General features: G+C 38.8%; 1 protein-coding gene across 1 annotated transcript in view; it reads right to left on the bottom strand.

The window, feature by feature from the left end:
* The window catches only part of PCDH15 (protocadherin related 15), a 1147277-nt gene that overhangs the window by 625989 nt on the left and 500647 nt on the right, over window positions 1-20641 (bottom strand). Inside the window, exon 6 of the mRNA XM_027840684.1 lies at window positions 10727-10846. Coding sequence (XP_027696485.1) covers window positions 10727-10846 — 120 coding nt within the window. The remainder of the gene's footprint in view (window positions 1-10726; window positions 10847-20641) is intronic.

Raw genomic sequence — 20641 nt, 5'->3', positions numbered from 1 at the left:
CAAGTGGAACATAAAGAGGTAAACAGGAAAGAGAAATCATAAGAGACTTATTAAGGTTGAACTGTTTACATTCCTGCATGGAAAGATGATATTTGTAACTCATGAGACCTTTGTCAGTATTAGGGTAGTGGGAGGGAAAAAATTATATGTATGTATAGATAGATAGATAGATAGATAGATAGATAGATAGATAGATAGAGGGCACAGGGTGAGTTGAAGATGAAGGAGTAATATCTGAAAAATAAAATTAAGGAGTGAGAGATGATTATACTAGGAGAAGGAGAAAGGGAAAGGTAGAACAGGGTAAATTATCTCACAAAAAAAAATAGAAAAGAAAAGGCTCTTACAGTGGAGGGGAAACGGGGAAAGGTGAGAGGGAATGAGTGAATCTTATTCTCATAGGATTTGACTTAAGGAGGGAATAACATACACACTCAATTGGGTATGGAAATCTGTCTTACCCTACAGGAATATAGGAAGGGAAGGGGACAAGAGAGTAGGGGAATGATAGAGAGGAGGGCAGATTGGGAAAGTGGGTAATCAGAAGCAAATACTTCTGAGGAAGGACAGGGTCAAAAGAAAGAATAGAATAAATGGGTGGGCAGGATAGGATTAAGGGAAATAGAGTTAGTTTTTCACAGCATGTCTACAATGGAAATGTTTTGCATACCTGCACATGTATAACCTGTATTGAGTCACTTGCCTTTTCAATGAGGGTGGGTGGGGAGGGAGGAAGGGAGAAAATTTGGACCCCAAAGTTTTAAAAACACATGTTTAAAAAACATGTTTTCACATGCAACTAGGAAATAAGAAATACAGGAAATGGGGGAATAAAAAGAATGAAATTCTAAAGGTGAACAAAGAGTATTATAATGTCTGCTGAATACTATGAATCACATCTTGGAGTAGAAGAGTACCAAAGGTCATCTAGCCTGACTACTCACTTTACAATAATACCTCACACATATACAGCAGCTTCTGACATGCAAAGCACTTCATCTACATTGACTCATTTGATCCTCATAGCAGCCTTATGAGGTAGTTGCCATTACATTTTCCTCATTTACAGATGAGGAAACTGAGGTTTAGAGAGTTTCGCAGAGATAAGTGTCTGTGGTAAAGATTGAACTTAAAGCATTCATTTTGTTGTTTTTAGATCATTTCAGGCATATCTATGATCCCATTTGGAATTTTCTTGGCAAGGATACTAGAGTGGTTTACCATTTCCTTCAGCTCATTTTACAGATGAGGAAATTGAGGCAAACAGGATCAGTTGACTTTCTCAGGGTCAGATAGCTAGTGTCTGTGGCTAGCTTTGAACTCATGTCTTCCTGACATCAGACTGTGCATTCTATCCACTGTGCCACTTAGATGCCCAAGTGTTCCTTGCAAGAAGTTGAATACTTTATCCACTAATCCAAATCTAAGTAATGGAGGTGACTTGCCAGAGGTCATGAAGCTTATACATTGATAAGGCTAGGCCTGGAAAACAAGTTGTTTTTTTTTTTGGTTTTGGTTTTATTTTTGTTTTGTTTTGTTTTTCAAACCTAATGTTCTTTCTATTATGGCCTCCTTGTCCATAGTCAAACCTGGCTTGTTGCTTTCAGATTGGCCACCTGGATTTCCATTAATAGTGAACTCTCCAGTGTAAATAAGTTACCATTGATTCAATACGATTTAAAAAAAATAGTCTAAAATGTGGCCTATGTTTTCCATAAAATAAATCAAAACAAACAAACAAAAAACAACAGTAACAAAATGCTTTTGGTTTGTAGCATTCATTATACTTGTACCACTCAGAATAATAGTCCAGGTTCACCCAGGCAAGGATACCCTGTGTTTCTAATCCTTCTAGAACGTTGGGGATTCAGATATAGGAGAAAAGAGCTAGAAGCTGATCAGGAGAAGCTGACAAAATTGTGTCAGAACTCCCTCTCCTAGGGCCTCCCGGAAATCAGCTGCCCAGGCCTGTCACTCAGTGCTCCTTTCTCAACAGTTTTCTGAGTGGCAGGAGAAGTGAAGGAAAATCAGATGCTCTACGCTCAGTATGCCTAGTCAGCTTCAAGGGACATGTCAGCAGCTTCTGCCACATTCCATTATCCCATAGAAAATGCTGAACAGCCTCCAGGCCAGGCCTTACAAGAATGACAAGGATCGAAATAGGGAGTTGGTGAGTAGAGTAAGAATGTAACTTTCGTTAGGCTAAAAGTGGATTTTCTTTAAAGAAGAGAATATTCAAAATAGTCTACTGCCTATCCCCTGCCCCAGCATCCCATCTCCTCCCTTTGTGCCTTTTCAGGGGCTGTAACCCATGTATAAGATGTACCCTCTTTCTTTGTCTTTCTCCCGACCTCCCTTTCCTTCCTTCCTTCCTTCCTTCCTTCCTTCCTTCCTTTCTTCCTTCCTGTTTCCCTTCCTTCTTTCTTTTCCTTCTTTCCTTCCTCCCCTCTTCCTCCTCCTCCTCCTCCTCCTCCTTTTCTCTCCTCTCCTCTCCCTCTCCTCTCCTCTTGTCTCATCTTCTCTCCTCTCCTTTCCCTCTCCCTCTTCCTCTTCCTCTCCCTCTGCCTCTGTCTTTCTCCCTCCTGCCATATACTAAAACCCTCCCTACCCCACCCCTCACTTCCATCAGAGGACGAATCAGGTGTTACTACCTATTGGTAGTAAAGAGTCAAGAAGACCTGAGTACAAATCCAGCCTCAGACACTTAACAGCTGTGTGACCCTGGGCAAATCATTGAACCTCTGTTGCTTTAATCCATTGGAGAAGGAAATGGCAAACCACTCTAGTATCTTTGCCAAGAAAACCCCAAGGACTGTGTGGGTGTGCTATGGTCCACAGAATCAAGAAGAGTCAAACATTAGTGAGAACTAAACACCACCATCAGTCACAACCCAGGGGACACATCTCCTAATCCTTTCAGAGGTCTGAGCTCTCTTTCTCTTTTCAAATCACTTTTCATAACTATGAGGAATTTTTACTTGTTTCCTTGTGTGTATCTGTTTTCTATTCTCCCTCTGACAATCTAAGCTTTTTGAGAACAAGGGTAAAAACAGAATAGCAGAATCAAATGTATAGGCAAAGTAGAATTTAAAAGGTAAAACTGGAGGTTCTTAACCAGGGATGGCTTCCTTGACAGTCTGGAGATGCCTATGGATACTTGCCAGAATGATGTTCTTAAATAATTAGCGAGGCCAAATTTCAGTTGGGGATTAGTGCAAGGTTTGTGTGTGTGTGTGTGTGTGTGTGTGTGAGTGTGTTTTGTTTTTTTCTTCCTGCTTTCCCAAGTTTATTGACGGTCTGAAATCTCTATGAGGGGAATGGGGTGGGGGGAGGGACAGGACGTGTCTATGGACATCATGTTAAGAATCCCTGCTATAAATGGCATAAGTGAGTCATTATCAAGTCACTTGCTATGGAATCAAGATTAATTATGTACATGTCAGTTATCTAGAATAAATTAGAGCCCCCAAGTCATGCTGACACAAGGCTTGCAGGTTCCTGCAATGATGCAATTGTTCGTATCTTTGTTATTTGTAACACTTTTATCACATAACAACAACAGCAAACAGCCATTAATGATATCTAACTTACAGAGCTTTAATGGTTCTAAAATACCTTCAATATGTAGTTTCATTTGGTCTTCACAACAACTGGATAAAGTAAGTTCTATTAATATTCCCATTTTATAGATAAGAAAATTGAGGCCGAGTGCTGCTGATAACTTGTCCGAAGTCAGACAGCAGCTAACAGTCCTGAGGCTGTACTACGAGCCTATAATCTTATCTTGGACTCCTTGAGACTCTGCACTCTTGGTGTATTTCTATTTAGCACTGAAAACATTTTCCTAAATCTCCCTCTCTTCTCGTTTACCACTTTTTTTATTTGCAATTTTAATGTAATACTTTTAATTGTAGATAACTTCCTAGAATTAGAATCCACCAGAAAAGTAAATAAACCTTCCAACTTGCAGATTGGAAATCCAAGCCACTCAACCATGCTTCCATCAACTGCTTGCTTATTTCTTAAAAAAATTGATCCCTTAACACATGAACAGAAGACTCAACTTATTTTAATTGACAGAGGCTTCACTTTTGTCTTTGTCATCCCCAGTGCCTGGCACAGAGCCTGGCTCAAAAGAAATACTTAATAAATGATTGGCTAGTGGAATGAAAAGGAATATTATTCTGTGCTAAAACTTTTATAAAGGATTTTTTGTGTTATTTTCTTTTCATATGTTCTTCTGATAGCTGGGTTTCCAAAGGTGTGGGCTTCCATAACTGTGATGCATTAAATGGGTAGGGGGTAGCCTTCTTTTCTTTAACTGGATTAGACAAATAAAATGCTATTTTTCTTTTTCTTTTTCAATATTGATGAGATAAGGAAAGGACTTATGATATTTTGATCCACCTTTCATTAGTTCTGAGGTGGGGTAAGGGCTGAGGACAATATTAGTGTATTTCCTACACACACACTCCCAATTTCTGGGTCTCTCTCTAAGTTTCCAACTGTCAGCATTGACATGGTAACAGTTTCTGCCCAGAGCAACTAAATGTCAAAGCTGGTTCTTACTTGTCTAGTTCTGATGTGATCAGGCTGAGGTCTGTGAATGTCATCACTTTCCTAGCTCCCTGGGCCAGATAATCCTTACCTCACTTTTCTCATTGGGAAAGTCAAGTCTAAAATCTCTGGGTTACCTTTCAAGGATGACATACAAAGCACATCACCTTGGGAACCGGTCATTTTGTTGTTTTTGTGGTTTTATTTTTCAATGTTGTCCGACTCTTCATGACCCTATTTGAGACATTCTGGGCAAAGATACTGAAGTGGTTTGCCATTTCCTTCTCTAGCTCATTTTACAGTTGAGGAACTGAGGCAAAAAGGATTAAGTGACTTACTCAGGATCACCAGGCTCATGTCTGAAGCCAGATTTGAGATCAGGAAGATTCTTCCTGAGTTCAGGCCTGGGTACTCTATTCACTGCACCACCTAGTTGCCCCTGCTGTATAGGATAAGGATCTGTGATTTCACTAGTATCATTCACTTTCAGATGAAGAAAATCCCTGTACCAATGCAGGTTTGCACCCTTTTTGAAAATATGCTAGGCAGTGGGTATATAAATATAAAAATAAAATGGCCTCTTTCATCAAGGACCCTACCTCCTAGTAGGGGGAGTCTATCTATCCATCCACCTATCTATCCATCTATCTATCTGAGTGGGATCCAGGAAGGGATTGTTTCCTAACAGCAATCTGGTGGCTATTCTCAGAGAAACAGCAAGCGATGGGAAGTGGGAGGGAAAAAGGGGAACAAGGGGGCAAGATATTTAGACTGAATCTAGTGACCTGGAGGAGGCCTACATGGAATCAATCTATCAATCACCAAGTATTTATTAAAGGCCAACTGTGAATCAAACACTGAGGGTATAAGTACAATTAGTGAAATTATGACTTCTTGCAGGGAACTTTGACTCTAAAGTTATTAGCTCTAAGCCATTAATGCTTCAAACTGTGCTATGCCTTTTGGGACACCATTTTTAAGTATATTTAGCATAAACAGAGTACTTAAATCTGACTTTTGGAATTAGGGCAGCAGCAGATGGAGAATTAGGCAAAGCTTCAGGTAGAATGTGTTACTGGAGCTGGATCTTAAGGGAAAAAGAGGGACTCTGGGTGGCCGAGGTAGGAAAGGAAGCATACTGAGCCAAGGGAAGGTCGGGGGCAAAGGCAAACGATCAGAAGTGGTGAGTGTTAAAAACAGAGCCATAGGCAGTCTGGCTGGATCTCAGAGCATAGGAGGTTGAATAATATCCAATAAGCCTGGTAAAAAAATGGGTTGGGGCCAAGCTTTGCATGGATTTAAAAGCTAGAAAGAGGACTTTATTTTTGAGCTTGTAAGTAATAGAGAAATATTGATTGAGTGGCTGGTCTGGTACTCATTTTGGTAGCTGTGTGTAGGATAGACTGGAGTTGTAGAGACATCTAAGGAGCAGGCTGAGAAGTGGTGAGAGAATGAAAGGTTAAATTGAGTTTTCATTCATTGTTTTTCATTCTTTGCCATTGTGTCTGACTCTTTATGACTCTTCAGGACCCCATTTGGGATTTTATTTTCAAAGTTATTGAAGTGGTTTTCCGTTTTCTTCTCCAGCTCATTTTACAAATGAGGAAACTGAGGCAAATGAGGTTAAGTGACTTGCCCAGGGTCACAAAGCTAGTAAGTATCTGAGGCCAGGTGTAAACTCAGGTTTTTCTGATAGGTAGGTGGCAAAATGGATACAGCATCAGGCCTGGAGTTAAGAAGACCTGAGTTCAAATTCAGGCTCAGACACTTAATAGCCATGTGACTCTGGGCAAGTCACTTTACCCTGCTTGCTTCAGTTTCCTCATCTGTAAAACAAGCTGTAGAAGGAAGCGGCAAACCACTCCAGTAACTTTAAAAAGAAAAATCCTGAATGGGGTCATGAAGAGTTGGACACAACCAAGCAACAGTAACAACAACAACTTCTTGACTCTAACCAGAACTCTACCCATTGGGCCACCTAGCTAATGGGACATCTCGGCCTCAAGGAATAGTAGGGAAGCTAAGAGGGTTTATGAGGAAGATCTTTCTGGCAGTCCCTCCCATATTTCAGGTAGTTCTTGGTTCAAATCAAAGGGATGAAACTGAACTTTCTGCATTTTGGTCCCTGTAAGCAGTGATGGTCCAGTCCAATAGAATGCAAACTTGTTGAGGACAGAGATTGTTTCATTTTGGGATGTGGGGTCTAGCTCACTGCCTGGATTATAGTACCTGCTTAACATATGTTTCTTGAATTGAATGTTGTTAACTCATGGCGATGGACATAGTGCTAACAAAATTGGAATTGCCATCGCCTTTGTAGTGATTTTCATTAATCATCCTTACCCCAACCCTAAAGATCACAGATAATCATGCATTGGCTATATAGAGAAAACATTTTCACAAAGTAACATGCATATTCTGTTGCTCCTCTACCAGGTACTGAACAGAATACACAATTGAACACAAAACCGTCTGGAATTGTGTTTAAAATAATCAGAATTATTTCACAGAATCAGAATCACACAATGTCAGAATGGGTAGGAACCTCAAGGGCCCTCTAATCCATCCTATTCTTGCTGCAAAATGTCATCTGAGATGAGAGGTCATCTATCCTTGAAAGTATGTGTCCTTTTTTTTTTTTTGTTGGTGGAGGGAGTGGTGGTGAAGAGATGGTTAGAATAAGATAAGTAGCAGGGTGGGTAAAAATAAAGAATCACCACCACATGGTACAGAAGAGCAGCACGTTTTCACTCAAACTAATTGGTGAGTTCCAAGAACATTTTCACATGACAAACACTGGGTGTTAATTTATGCCATCCTTTGGAGGTCCTTGGAGACCAGTCCTACTGAAGAATGATCATTGGTCCTTCTACTGTGTCTTCAACTCCAAGGTTGCAAAGAGTCCTAAATCCTAATCAAAAAGACTAATATTTTAGTTATGCTGGTCCATTAGAAATAACTCTACTGATCTGTGACTTGCCGGTCCTATAGGAGGCTTTCATTTGCCTCCCTTCCACTGCTTAGACCTTTAGGCTTTCCCAGCTCCTCGGTTTCCCCCTTCCATTCTCCACACTTTTCCTCCAGCCCATTAGGCAATTCCTTCTCTCCTACAAAGGAGCCAAACTGAGTGTCTGACAATCTTTTTGTGTTATTTTCTGATTTTATTATTTCCAGATATGGAATTGACCAGGTCAGAACCAAGGAAGGTTCTGGAGATTCCACGTGTATCAATAGTAATTTCCCTGGAACAGGACTGGCTAATGAAAGCTTCTATCAGGAGATGAGTGACATGCCAGGGAGGGGACAAGAAGGCACTTGGGGAAGGGCCACTTCAGGGGACATTAGACCTTGGCATAGAGAGAAACATCAACCTCAGACTCTGTAAAAGCATTGACTTTTGAAATCTAGCAGAAAATTACACCTAAAGGGTACTTCATAAGGATACTACAGTTATCCCTTCCATATCTTGGGGGTTAGGCATATGGTGCCCCTGTGATCTGGAAAATCCACGTAATTTGTTTTTGGTCATCCCTTTGTACCGGAAGAGAAATCTGAATTATTATGGTATTTAAAGACAAAATATGATGATATTATACAATACTACATATATATATATATATTATACATTTCTGAGTTTCCAAACTTTTTTTCTATCATCCATTGGCCTTCATGTGTCATCTACAGCTTCCACAAAACTCCCCCCAAATTCCCATTTAATTTCTTATGCTGACTCATGATATACTAAATTGTAATGGGAAAAGTGGTGATGTGGAAGAGATAGCTGTATATAAAAGGATAAAATGATTTCCAAAGGGGCTTTCAGTTGTCCCTTTGTTTTCTACATGTATGCCTGCCAGTTTTGTATGTAATGTTTGAGCCAACTCTCCCTATGGCTTCTGTGTAATGGGAGAAAGTGTACCCTTGGCTTATGGAGGTTTTTTTGGGGGGGGGGGTGGAGTAACTACTATATGTCCTTACTAAATCCTTTCTTAAAAAATAAAAACCAATTGATATCATCTGGTTGATTGGCAATGGGTAACATATTCATGCCTACAGGGGAGTGAAAGTACTATCAACCTTAGACTCTTAGCTTCTATTAGAACTCTTAAGTGGAATGGTATTCATCTGCCTTCTGAGGACCTGAGATGGCCATGTTAATGGGATCTCAAAGAGTAACCGGGGGTGGCAAATAAAAAAACCCGGCTATTTTGATGTGATTTGGTAAAGTTTTGAAAGGAGAGCTGTTTTTTTTTTTGTCATAGATACTTTGATGATTCTGTGATCACTGATTTAGTTCAATTAATTTCAGTTCAGTACAATTCAATTTAATTCAGTAAACAATTATTAAGCACCTTTATGTGCCAGCCGCTGTGATAGGTTTTGAGGAAACAAAAATGAAATTGATACCACTCTTCCTTTCAAGTACCTTCCATCCTATTGGAGAATTCAATCCATCCATACTTTATCTTTGTTTTTCTGTAAATTTCCCACATGTGTGGAATACCTAATGTCTTGGGGACAGAGAGGTAGATAACAAACATTTACTCAGCTCTTACTGTGTGCCAAGCACTGTGCTAAGCCTTGGTCTCTCTCTAGGCTATTATATTGTATTGTATTGTACCACATCTCATTGCATTGCATTGTATTGTATTATATTACATATATTATATCACATATCATATCATATTGTATTGTTACATTATATTATATTATATTATTAAATAGCGTTAAATGGTTTCAAGTGGAGCTCACTGGTTATTTCTCAACATATGATCTACCTACTGACTTTTTCAGTCATATCCATATTTTCTTACCCCATACAAAATTTACCCCATTTTCCAAGCATTCTCGCTCTTATAACTTTTACTAAAGATATCGAAACTATAAATATGACCCTAAATTAAAAATAGGGTCAAGGTGTAACCTTCCACTTGAAAATATATCTGTGCTAGTGTCCCCTTTCCACTAAAAATCCATTAGTAAATGTTATGATTTTTTCTTGCTTTTGACTCACGAAGTTAGAGACATAGCCAGAGGTGCCGATTTGCTCCACACTACTCCTGACCTGCTAAACTTGATTTTTCTCTACTTAATTTGGGCTGTTTTACTGCCATCTACAGGAATGGTAGTAAAACAGAACCAGTTTGATTTGGAGTAAAAGATGGAGAAGAAAGAAAGACCTCAGGGTTCAGCAATGGCAATGTCAGTTTTCACAAGTCTAAAGCTCTGTAAACTACCTTGAGAGTGTCAATACTCTTATCCTTGACCAGAGTGTTGATGTCATAAGGCATGGTGGATAGGGAGCTCTGAATTTAAAGGTAGGAAGAACTGGGTAAGTCACTTAAATCCAGTCAGCCTCATTTCCTTCATGTTTGAAATGGGGCTAATCATAGTATCAATTTCACAGGGCTGCTATTAGGATCAAATAAGATTTTTTTTTTAAAGAATATTGCAGGGGCAGCTGGGTGATGCAGTGGATAGAGCACTGGCCCGGGAGTCAGGAGGACCTGAGTTCAAATTCAGTCTCAGACCAGACACTTGATACTTATTAATTGTGTGACCCTGGGCAAGTCACTTAACCCCAATTGCCTCATATAAAAAAAAAGAAAAAAAAGAATATTGCAAACCATAAAGTACTATTTAAATACTAGTTATTACTGTTATATTTTTTTCTTAGAAAATGTAACTTTGATCACAAAACACAAAAAATAAAGCTCATTTAAATTTCTGAAGATCTACACAAAGAAAAAAATGGAATTTTTTTTTGCTAAATCATAATTGTAACTAAATCACATCAGAATCAAAAATAACAAAGTAAAATTAATCATAGTCAATGAATTAGAAAACTATTATGAGGGTGCATACTATAATAAAAACACAACATCATATAATGATAGAAAACTAGTAAGAGTAGGGAAGATGGCTTCAAGTACCATCCCTCATGCATAGTGGTTGTCTGATTTGGGGTAAATCATTTAACCTCTCAGTGCCCCCTAGGAATTCTCTAAGACTATAAGCTACAGAGAAAAATCTAATCTGCATTGGTGGAGGAAATTCTTCACTTGGAACTCATTGTTCCGATGAAATCAGGATCTGCTCAGAAAAATTAGCAAGTCTTTTTCTTGATTCATCAGAGTTAACTGACTGTCCCTTCAAAGCAGATACTTACCGGATCATCTGGGTTGTACTGGATGACGTATTCAATCTGTCCATTGGGGCCATCATCTATGTCTGTGGCTCCATTATCTCCAGAAAACCCTGTGAATATGGTGGTTCCTACTGGTGTTAACTGAAAAGAAAAAAAAAAAAAGACCTCAACATTCCTTCTCCATAATGAGCCTGAAATATTGAGCTGTAATCAGGACTGTGTGTAATCAAAGTAGGCAGCTACTCATGTAATGGGATTGGAAGCATACCAAAAAGAATTCTTGGCCAACAATACCATTCAGGTGAGTTCAATATAGTCTCTGGCACCTGAAGCATTCCTTGGATTTAAGCTGTTGGATGCTACTGGCTAAATGGACATATGGTATTTCCTAGGTTGCACTTTAATCTGTTAGTAGTTTGATGCACGCATGTACGTGCTTGTGTGCACCCATGCATGTGCACACACACACACACACACACACACACAGAGTAGATTCCTCTATTCATTAAATTACTATGTTAGGTTTATATGAAAAGCTAAGTTTCATACATTGAATACTTAGTAGCTCATTTCCATTATAATCAATCAATCAATCAACATTCAAGCAGCTCCTTTGCTAAACACTGGGGTACAAAAAGGGACAAATGTTAGTACTGGCCCTCATGGATCTTCTAAAGCATGGGAGCCTAGGTGGGCAATATGAATACTCAGGCTATTCATGATCCATTAAAATATTCTTATCTATGTTATCCAATCATTTTAGATCTAATAAAAACAATTTCCTATATGCAAACCTCCCTCAGATGTCTCACAGTGACACAGCAGTGACTCTGAGTTCATAAATGCTTTGCAAATAGAGCACAAGCTCCAAGAGAGCCTAAGAAGCTGGACAAATTGGTCCTAGAGCAATGATATCAAATCAGTCTAAGTCTGAGGTCATTCTGGTCTATCTCTATCATGTTCATCCCCAATTTAACTTTTTTTTCTGTACATGAATAAATGCCACAAAATTGTATAGTCCATTTGTAGTTTGAATTTAGTTGCCATTATTAAATCACCACAAAGGTGATTTTAAGAATTGAAAAGCATCCATAGATGTGCAGATAAAAGTATGTGCCCAGTCCTACAATGATCATCTGCTGGATTTAGAGCAAGAACACCCAGGTTCAGATTCAGATTCTTCCATTTATTTGTCACTGAACCTCTTTGGGTCTCAGTTTCCCCAGTTGTAACATGAGAGGATTGGATTAGAAGGGTTTTTAAGGCCCATTCTATCTCTACATCTACCATAGAAGGATAATGAGTACAGATCATCCTAGCTATATGTGGAGTGGTTTGTCACTACACTACCTGAAGAGGGATGACTTTTTTCAGTCAGAGAAATGCTTCAAGACCACCACTGTTTGCAGAGTTGTAGAGGACTTTTTTTTTTTTTGATTGGTGCCAGGTTAAAAAACAATGGATTCCTGAAGTACTCTAAACATTACTTATAAACAGAAGGCTTTTTTACAAATACTTCTCTTTGGAGAAATAGGAAATCTCAAATAAAACAAGCAGCACCTATGTTACCTCTAACCTCCCCCCTCCATGGAGATTATAAAAGCATCACTATTTATATTTTGATAAAATGAAAATTATTTTACTAACAGATATATTCCTGATACTAGCCCCTAGATAATCAGTGCCACACCATGATATCTGTGTGCACAATCCTGTCATCTTCTTTTGGGAATTTTAAATCCTTTCAACCAGGATGATATGTGTTTGTCCTGGTTTGATGAAATGACCTAAATGGGAAAGATAAATGAATACCTAAAACCTGGCAATAGTTGTTCCTATTTAAAATAAATAAAACATAGAAGACTGGGCCAAACTGGGGATTTGGGTCATAGATTTAGTACTGAAAAAGATAAGAGGTGATTTGAGCCAGTGAAGGAAATGAGACCAGTGATGTAACAAGATGAAACAACACAGCAAGAATTTGAACCTAGATTTACACACACACACACATGCAAATCCAGGCTCTTTCCACTGTAACATATTGTTCAGGAAGGCATCAAGTCAAGGTAAGTCAATAGGCAGTGATCTAGTGCCTATTAAGTGCTAGGCATCTTGATAAGCATAAAAGATGCAAACAAAGGAGGAAAAAAAACTGTTCTCAGGGAGCTCACAGTCTAATTTGAAATAAATGTAAATTTGGCATTCAACATTTTTAAAAAATAGGATGATAGGAGTGGAACCAAGATGGCGGAGGAAAAGCAGTTGCTTGAGTTCTCTTCCAAATTCCTCCAAATACCCATTGAAAAAATGACTAAACAAATTCTAGAGAGACAGAACCCACAAGAAGACAAAGTGAAACAAATTTCCAGCCCAGGACAACCTGGATGGTTGATGGGAAAGGTCTGTTGTGCTGTGCTGGGAGAAGAGCGTAGTTCAGCATGGGCTATGCAGGCAAACATAGAGCCAGAGCAAACCCAGAGTAGGCCTAAGGAGACAGAATTACGGGCAGCTGTAGTGGTTTAGACTTCTCAACCCACAAATGCCAAAGATAACTCAGAAGATAAGTGGGAAAGGTCTGCTGGACCTGGGTGAGAGATGAATGTAGTTCAGCCCTGGCCCTAGTGTAACCCCAGGGTGGCAGCCACAGAGGCAATAGTTGCTTCTGGAGCTCTCAGATCACAGATGGTGTGGGGATCGAGTGGCTGATCAGAGGGGGACTGCAGGGATTGCTTTGATGGCACTGAGGCAAGATTCTCTTGCTTTTCCCATACTTAGATCTAGGTCACAGTCCTGGGTGGCAGTCCTGAGGCAAGGAGGAGTGCTGGTGTGGTGGAACATATGGCAATGGTGGAGAGGAAATCCTCCTCACAGTTCCAAGTTTGAAAAGAATGCTTGTGGTCACTCATAGAAAAGAGCAGAGGCCAGGAAAGGAGTAAACACCTCACCCTTGATCATACTACCTTGGAAGAACTGAAAATTTACAGGTCCCTAGAAGTATCTCTGAAAACAGCTGCACAAAACCATCAAAGCTTGGGACAGTACATTCTCCACATTGGAAGCAGAACCCTATATTAACAAAGAGTTTAAAACTCAAGTAATTGGCTGGCATCATGAGCAAACTGTACAAAAAAAGTCAAACCATAGAATCTTTCTTTGGTAACAAAGAAGATCAAAACAGACAACCAGAAGAAGACAACAAAGTCAAAGCTCCTACATCTAAAGCCTCCAAGAAAAATATGAATCAGTCCCAGGCCATGGAAGAGCTCAAAAAGGTTTTTGAGAAGCAAGTAAGAGAAGCAGAGGAAAAACTTGGAAGAGAAATGAGAGTGATGCAAGAAAATCATGAAAAACAAGTCAACAGTTTGCTAAAGGAGATACACACACACACACACACAAACACACAAATGCTGAAGAAAATAACATCTTAAAAAATAGTCTAACCCACATGGCAAGAGGTCTGAAAAGCCAATAAGGAGAAGAATGCCTTAAAAAGCACAATGGGCCAAATGGAAAAAGAGGTCCAAAAGCTCACTGAAGAAAATAAGTCCTAAAAAATTAGAATGGAGCAAGTGGAAGCTAATGACTTTAGGATAAATCAAGACATTAAAAAACATAACCAAAAAAATGAAAAAAATAGAAGATAATATGAAATATCTCATGGGAAAAACAACTGACCTGGAAAATAGATCCAGGAGAGAGAATTTACCTGAAAGCCATGATCAAAATAAGAGCCTAAACATAATCTTTTAAGAAATTACTGGGGGGCGGAGCCAAGATGGCAGAGTAAAAGCTGTGACTTGCTTAAGCTCTCCCCCAAACCCCTCCAAATACCTTTAAAAGTTACTCTAAACAAATTCTAAAGCAGCAGAACCCACAAAAAGAAGGAGTGAAACAAATTTCCAGCCCAAGACAGGCTGAATGGTTGATCTGAAAGGTATATCGCGCTGGGCTGGGAGAGGAGCGCAGTTTGGCATGGATGCGTAGGCTGCAGCTGCCCTGGAGCAGGCCTCAGAGGACTGAATCTCAGGCAGCTGTGACAGTTTTCAGATTTCTCAAACCATGAACGCAAAAGACAACTTAGAAGGTCAGTGGGAAAAGTCTATGACTGCGGTGAGAGAAGGAGCTAGGTCTCGGCCGCAAGTCCCGAGTGTGCCCCCAGGGCAGCGGCTGCCTCCTGAGCTTCCTGCCCACAGACAGAGGGGGAATGGAGTGGCTGATAAGAGGGGGATTGCAGGGATCTCTTTGCTGGTGCAGGATTCTCTTGCTTTGCCCGTGCCTGGATCTGTGTCACAGTTCTAGGTAGTGGTCCTAGGGCGAGGAGGATCACTGGTATGGTGGAGCTTGTAGTGGCTGTGGAGAGGAAACCCTCCTCACAGTTCTAAGACAGAAAAGAGTCTTCACAGACCAGAGCACAGGCCAGGAAAGGAGTAAACACCTCACCCTTGATCATAGCACCTTGGAAGAACTGAAAATTTACAGGTCCCTAGAAGTATTTCTGAACACAGCTGCACAAAACCCCTGAAGCTTGGGAGAGTATATTCTCCACACTGGAAACAGACTCCTACCTTAACAAAGAGTTTACAACTCAAGTAATTGGCCAGGATCATGAGCAAGCAGTGCAAAAACAGTCAGACTATATTACCTTACTTTGATGACAAAGATCAAAACGTACAACCAGAAGAAGACAACGAAGCCAAAGCTCTTACATCCAAAGCCTCCAAGAAAAATATGAATTAGTCCCAGGCCTTAGAAGAGCTCAAAAAGGATTTTGAGAAGCAAATAAGAGAAGTAGAAGGAAAACTGAGAGTGATGATAAAGAAGACCCAAAAAAATACTGAAGAAATTAACACCTTAAAAAAATAGACTAACCCAAATGGCAAAAGAGGTCCAAAAAGTCAGTAAGGAGAAGAATGCCCTTAAAAGCAAACTTAGCCAAATGGAAAAGGAAGTCCAAAAGCTTACTGAAGAAAATACTTCCTTAAAAATCAGAATGGAGAAATTGGAAGAGAGGAACAATTTGAGAAATCAAGGCACTGTAACACTAATCAAAAGGAATGAAAAAATAGAAGAGAATGTAAAATATCTCATTGGAAAACCAACTGACCTGGAAAATAGATCCAGGGGAGAGAACTTAAAAATTATTGGACTATCTGAAAGCCATGATCAAAAAGAGCCTAGACATCATCTTTCAAGAAATTATCAAGGAAAACTGCCATGATGTTTTAGAACCAAAGAGCAAAATAGAAATTAAAAGAATCCACCAATCTCCTCCTGAAAGAGATCCCCAAAGGAAAACTCCTAGGAACATAGTAGCCAAATTCCAGAGTTCCCAGGTCAAGGAGAAAATATTACAAGCAGCCAGAAAGAAACAATTCAAATATTGTGAAAACACAATCAGGATAACACAAGATTTAGCAGCTTCTACAGTAAGGGTCCAGAGGGCATGGAGTATGATATTCCAGAGGGCAAAGGAATTAGGACTATAACCTAGAATCACCTACCCAACAAAACTGAGTATAATCCTTCAGGGTAAAAAAATGGTCATTCAATGAAATAGGGGACTTTCAAGCATTCCTGTGGAAAAGACCAGAACTGAATAGAAAATTTGACCTTCAAATACAAGACTCAAGTGAAACATGGAAGAGGTAAACAGGAAAGAGAAATCATAAGAGACCTACTAAGATTGAACTGTTTACATTCCTGCAGGGAAAGATGATATTTGTAACTCATGAGTCCTTTGTCAGTATTAGGGTAGTGGGAGGGAAAAAAAGTATGTGTTTATATAGATAGATAGATAGATAGAGGACACAGGGTGAATTGAAGATGAAGTGATATCTGGAAAATAAATTTAAGGGGTGGGAGAAGATTATACTGGGAGAAAGAGAAAGGGAGAAGTGGAATGAGGTAAAATGTCTCACATGAAACAGACAAGAAAAGGGTTTTATAGTGAAGGGAAAATTGGGGAAGGTGAGAGGGAATGAGTGAATCTTATTCTCATAGAATTTGGCTTAAGGAGGGAATAACATACACAATGGCGCATGGAAATCTATCTTACTCTACAGGAAAATAAGGGGGGAAAGGGACAAGAGATTGGGGGTTGATAGAGGGGAGGGCAGATTGAGGGAGGGGATAATCAAAAGCAAACACTTCTGAGGAGAGACAGGGTCAAAAGAGAGAATAGAATAAATGGGGTGTAGGATAGGATGAAGGGAAATATACTTAGTTTTTCACAACAGGACTACTATGGAAGTGTTTTGCATGACTACACATCTATAACCTATAGCGATATGCTTGCCTTTTCAACGAGGGTGTGTAGGGAGGGAGGAAGGGAGAAAATTTATAACCCAAAGTTTTAAAAACACTCTTTAAAAATAAAAAAAAATTAAAAAAAGAAATTATCAAGGAAAACTGCCCTGATATTCTAGAACCAGAGGGCAAAATAGAAATTGAAAGAATCCACCAATCATCTCCTGAAAGAGATCCCAAAAGGAAAACTCCTAGGAATATTATAGCCAAATTGCAGAGTTCCCAGGTCAAGGAGAAAATATTGCAAGTAGCCAAAAAGAAACAATTCAAGTATTTTGGAAACACAATCAGGATAACACAAGATTGAGCAGCTCCTACATTTAGGGACCAGAGGGCTTGGAATATGATGTTCTAGAGGTCAAAGAAGCTAGGATTAAAACCAAGAATCATCCAGCAAAACTGAGTATAATCCTTCAGGGGAAAAATAGACATTCATGAAATAGAGGACTTTCAATCATTCTTGCCAAAAAGACTAGCACTGAAGAGAAAATTTGACTTTCAAATACAAGATTCAAGAAAAGCATGAAAAAGGTAAACAGGAAAGAGAAATCATAAGAGATTTATTAAAGTTGAACTGTTTACATTCACACCTGGAAATATGTATTTGTAACTCATGAGACTGTTCTCAGTATTAGGGTAGTTGGAGGGAATACACACACACATATGTATATACATACATACATACATACATACATACACACACAGAGGGCACAGGGTGAGTTGAATATGAGGGGATGGTATCTATAAAATAAAATTAAGGGGTGAGGGAGGATTTTATCGGGTGAAAGAAAAAGGGAGAGGTAGAATGGGGTAAAATCTCATGTAAAAGAGGCAAGAAAAAGCTTTTATAGTGGAGGGGAAGAGGGGAGAGGTAAGAAGGAATGAGTGAATCTTACTCTTATCGGATTTGGCTTAAGAAGGGAATAACGTACACACTCAATTGGATATGGAAATCTATCTTAACTTACAGGAAAATATAGGGGAAGGGAATAAGAAGAGGAGAGTGATAGAAGGGAGGACAAATTGGAGGAGGGGGTAATCAGAAGCAAACACTATTAAGGAGGGACAGAGTCAAAGGAGAAAATAGAATAAACAAGGGTAGGATAGGATGGAGGGAAATATAGTTAGTCTTTCACAACGTGACTATTATGGAAGTGTTTTGCTTGACTACACACTTATAAACTATATCAAATTGTTTGCACTTTCAATGAGGGCAGATGGGGAGGGATGAAGGGAGAGAATGTGGAACTCAGAGTTTTAAAAACTAATGTTAAACATTGTTTTACACGCAACTGAGAAATAAGACATACAGACAATGGGGTATAGAAATAGAAGGGGAAGGGGATAAGAGAAGGCGAGGGTGGGGGGGATGATGGAAGGGCTGATGGGGGAAAGGGGTATGCTCAATGCATGCCATCTTGGGGTGGGGGGAGGGGAGAGATGGGGAGAAAAAAGTGGAACTCAAAATCTTATGGAAGTGAATATTGAAAACTAAAAATAAATTAAGTAATTAATTTTTTAAAAAAAGAATTACACAGGATTAAAAAAACTTACTACCATTTTGTAAAAAAAAAAATGTAGGCTGATATATTTTGTTGGAAATGATTTTTTTCTCAGAAAATTAATAGCAAGCTGGGGTTCTCCTTTTCCTGCAAAAAAATTCCCTTTTTTATGCAGATCCTATGAAAGATGGGGATGTCCAGAAATCAATATTCATACTCTGGATTGGTGGCAGTTTCTAATTCCCTACTCTTTCAGATGTTCATCATCTAAAGCTGCTATGCTGTCTTAGGAAGAATTTTCAGTAAGGACTTTCAAAGCAAACTCTAAGCCCTTTCCACATAAATCTGGATAAACTGCCTTATAGTTAAGGGTAAATTTTTATTTCTTTTGACAGAAATGTTTCATTTTGTTTATTAAAATTAATAAAGAAATTATTATTTTATTATATTATAATATTTAGCAAATAATAATTTACATTATGTGATGACCAACTTTGATAGACTCAACTCTTCTCAGCAATACAAGGATCTAAGACAATTCCAAAAGACTCATGATGGAAAATGCTATCCACATCCAGAGAAAGAAGTATGGAGTCTGAATGCAGATCGAAGCATACTATCCTCTCTCTCTCTCTCTCTCTCTCTCTCTCTCTCTCTCCTTCTTCTTTCTCATTTTTTTCTTTACAACAAGACTAATGTGGGAATATTTTAAGATGATTGTACATATGTAACCTATATCAGATTGCCTGTCATCTTGGTGAGGGGGGAGGAGAGGGAGAGTGAGAAAATTTAGAACTCAAAATCTTATACAAGTGAATATCAAAAACTAAAAACAAACAAGTAAAATAATAAAAAAAAATGAATGCATCACTGGACCAATCATCCATGCCTTGGTCTTTTGATGTTATTGCCTAGAAATCTAAAGATTTTTCTAAAAGTAAGATTAGAAGTATTAAACCATTCAAATTAAACCCCAGACTATGTATTTTTCTATCTAGTCTGTTAAAAAAAAAAAGGTAATTTGCTCAATCAGGACAAAAAAAAAATACTCTGAAAGCCTGCAATTAGACACCAAGTGATTGAATCCTTGCCAAACATCAGTCTGAGGCGACAATCTTGTGTGAATCCTGAAAAGTCTTATTGTGATCTCTCTGTTGTTGGGATGTTTATTTATTTTCAAAGTTCCTTGACTCATTTCTATTGTCAGAAAAATGTGGCTATTTTGTTTCTTTTCCAATGAAACAAGTGCAAAAGACCACAAACCTATCTCTTTGCTTTTTTTTTTTTCTTCTGTGGGAAAAGAAAAATGATGACTTATCTGTGCTTCATTCCCTACTTCTCCAAAGAAGCGATCTGAAGATTAGAATTAATCTCTCTCCAGTGTTTTTTTTTTTGTTTGTTTGTTTTCTTGGGGGTGAATTGGAAACATCAACATTGTTTTAGGCAGTTTGAATATGGTGAGAATTACAACACAGAAGAATTAAATCAGAAAGATTGATACAGTGGCATATTTCAATATAATTATTTATTTCTCACACTGTGATTTGTCTGCAAAGTCTTTTTCCCCCAATGACTTGAATTCCAATGTGGCATTTATCCTGGGCTCTCGGAATTCTATACCAGGGGATTGTTGCTCTGGCAGGTTGGAGTATTCTGGAGAGACCTCAAATAAAGTTCCAGAAATAGCCTGTGTTGGATTTATCAAAACAAGAGTAGCTAAGTATAGGTAGCAAGGCTTATTTCTAGTACTTCTTCTACTTGGTGACTCATTCCTTGGCCATTGTAAGTTGCAAATCAGTTTATTCTAATTAGTTTTCTTGACTTACAACCCCTGCTCCACTCTTACCCCCTGAACTACTGTTGTTTTCTTCAACTATCTTGTAACTCTTTCTATATGCCAAAATATGCGTGTGCTGTCTCCACTGACTGAAGTAGAGACTCTTATTATTTTGTTTTTTGTATCCCCAGTGCATTTCACAATGCCTGTGGTTGCCTGGTATTTATACTGCGTTTACCAATGTAGCATGGTTGACCCTAGTTTCACTCTCTCAGGCTTAAGTACCCTGACATAGCTGGGATGTCTCTTTTCTCTGCCATAAGCTTTCAAGTCCACCAGCTATGTTTCCAC

Source organism: Vombatus ursinus, unplaced genomic scaffold (genome assembly GCF_900497805.2).
Source record: "Vombatus ursinus unplaced genomic scaffold, bare-nosed wombat genome assembly UNPS02014847.1, whole genome shotgun sequence".
NCBI lineage: Eukaryota > Metazoa > Chordata > Mammalia > Diprotodontia > Vombatidae > Vombatus > Vombatus ursinus.
This window is presented reverse-complemented; position numbering and strand designations above follow the sequence as displayed.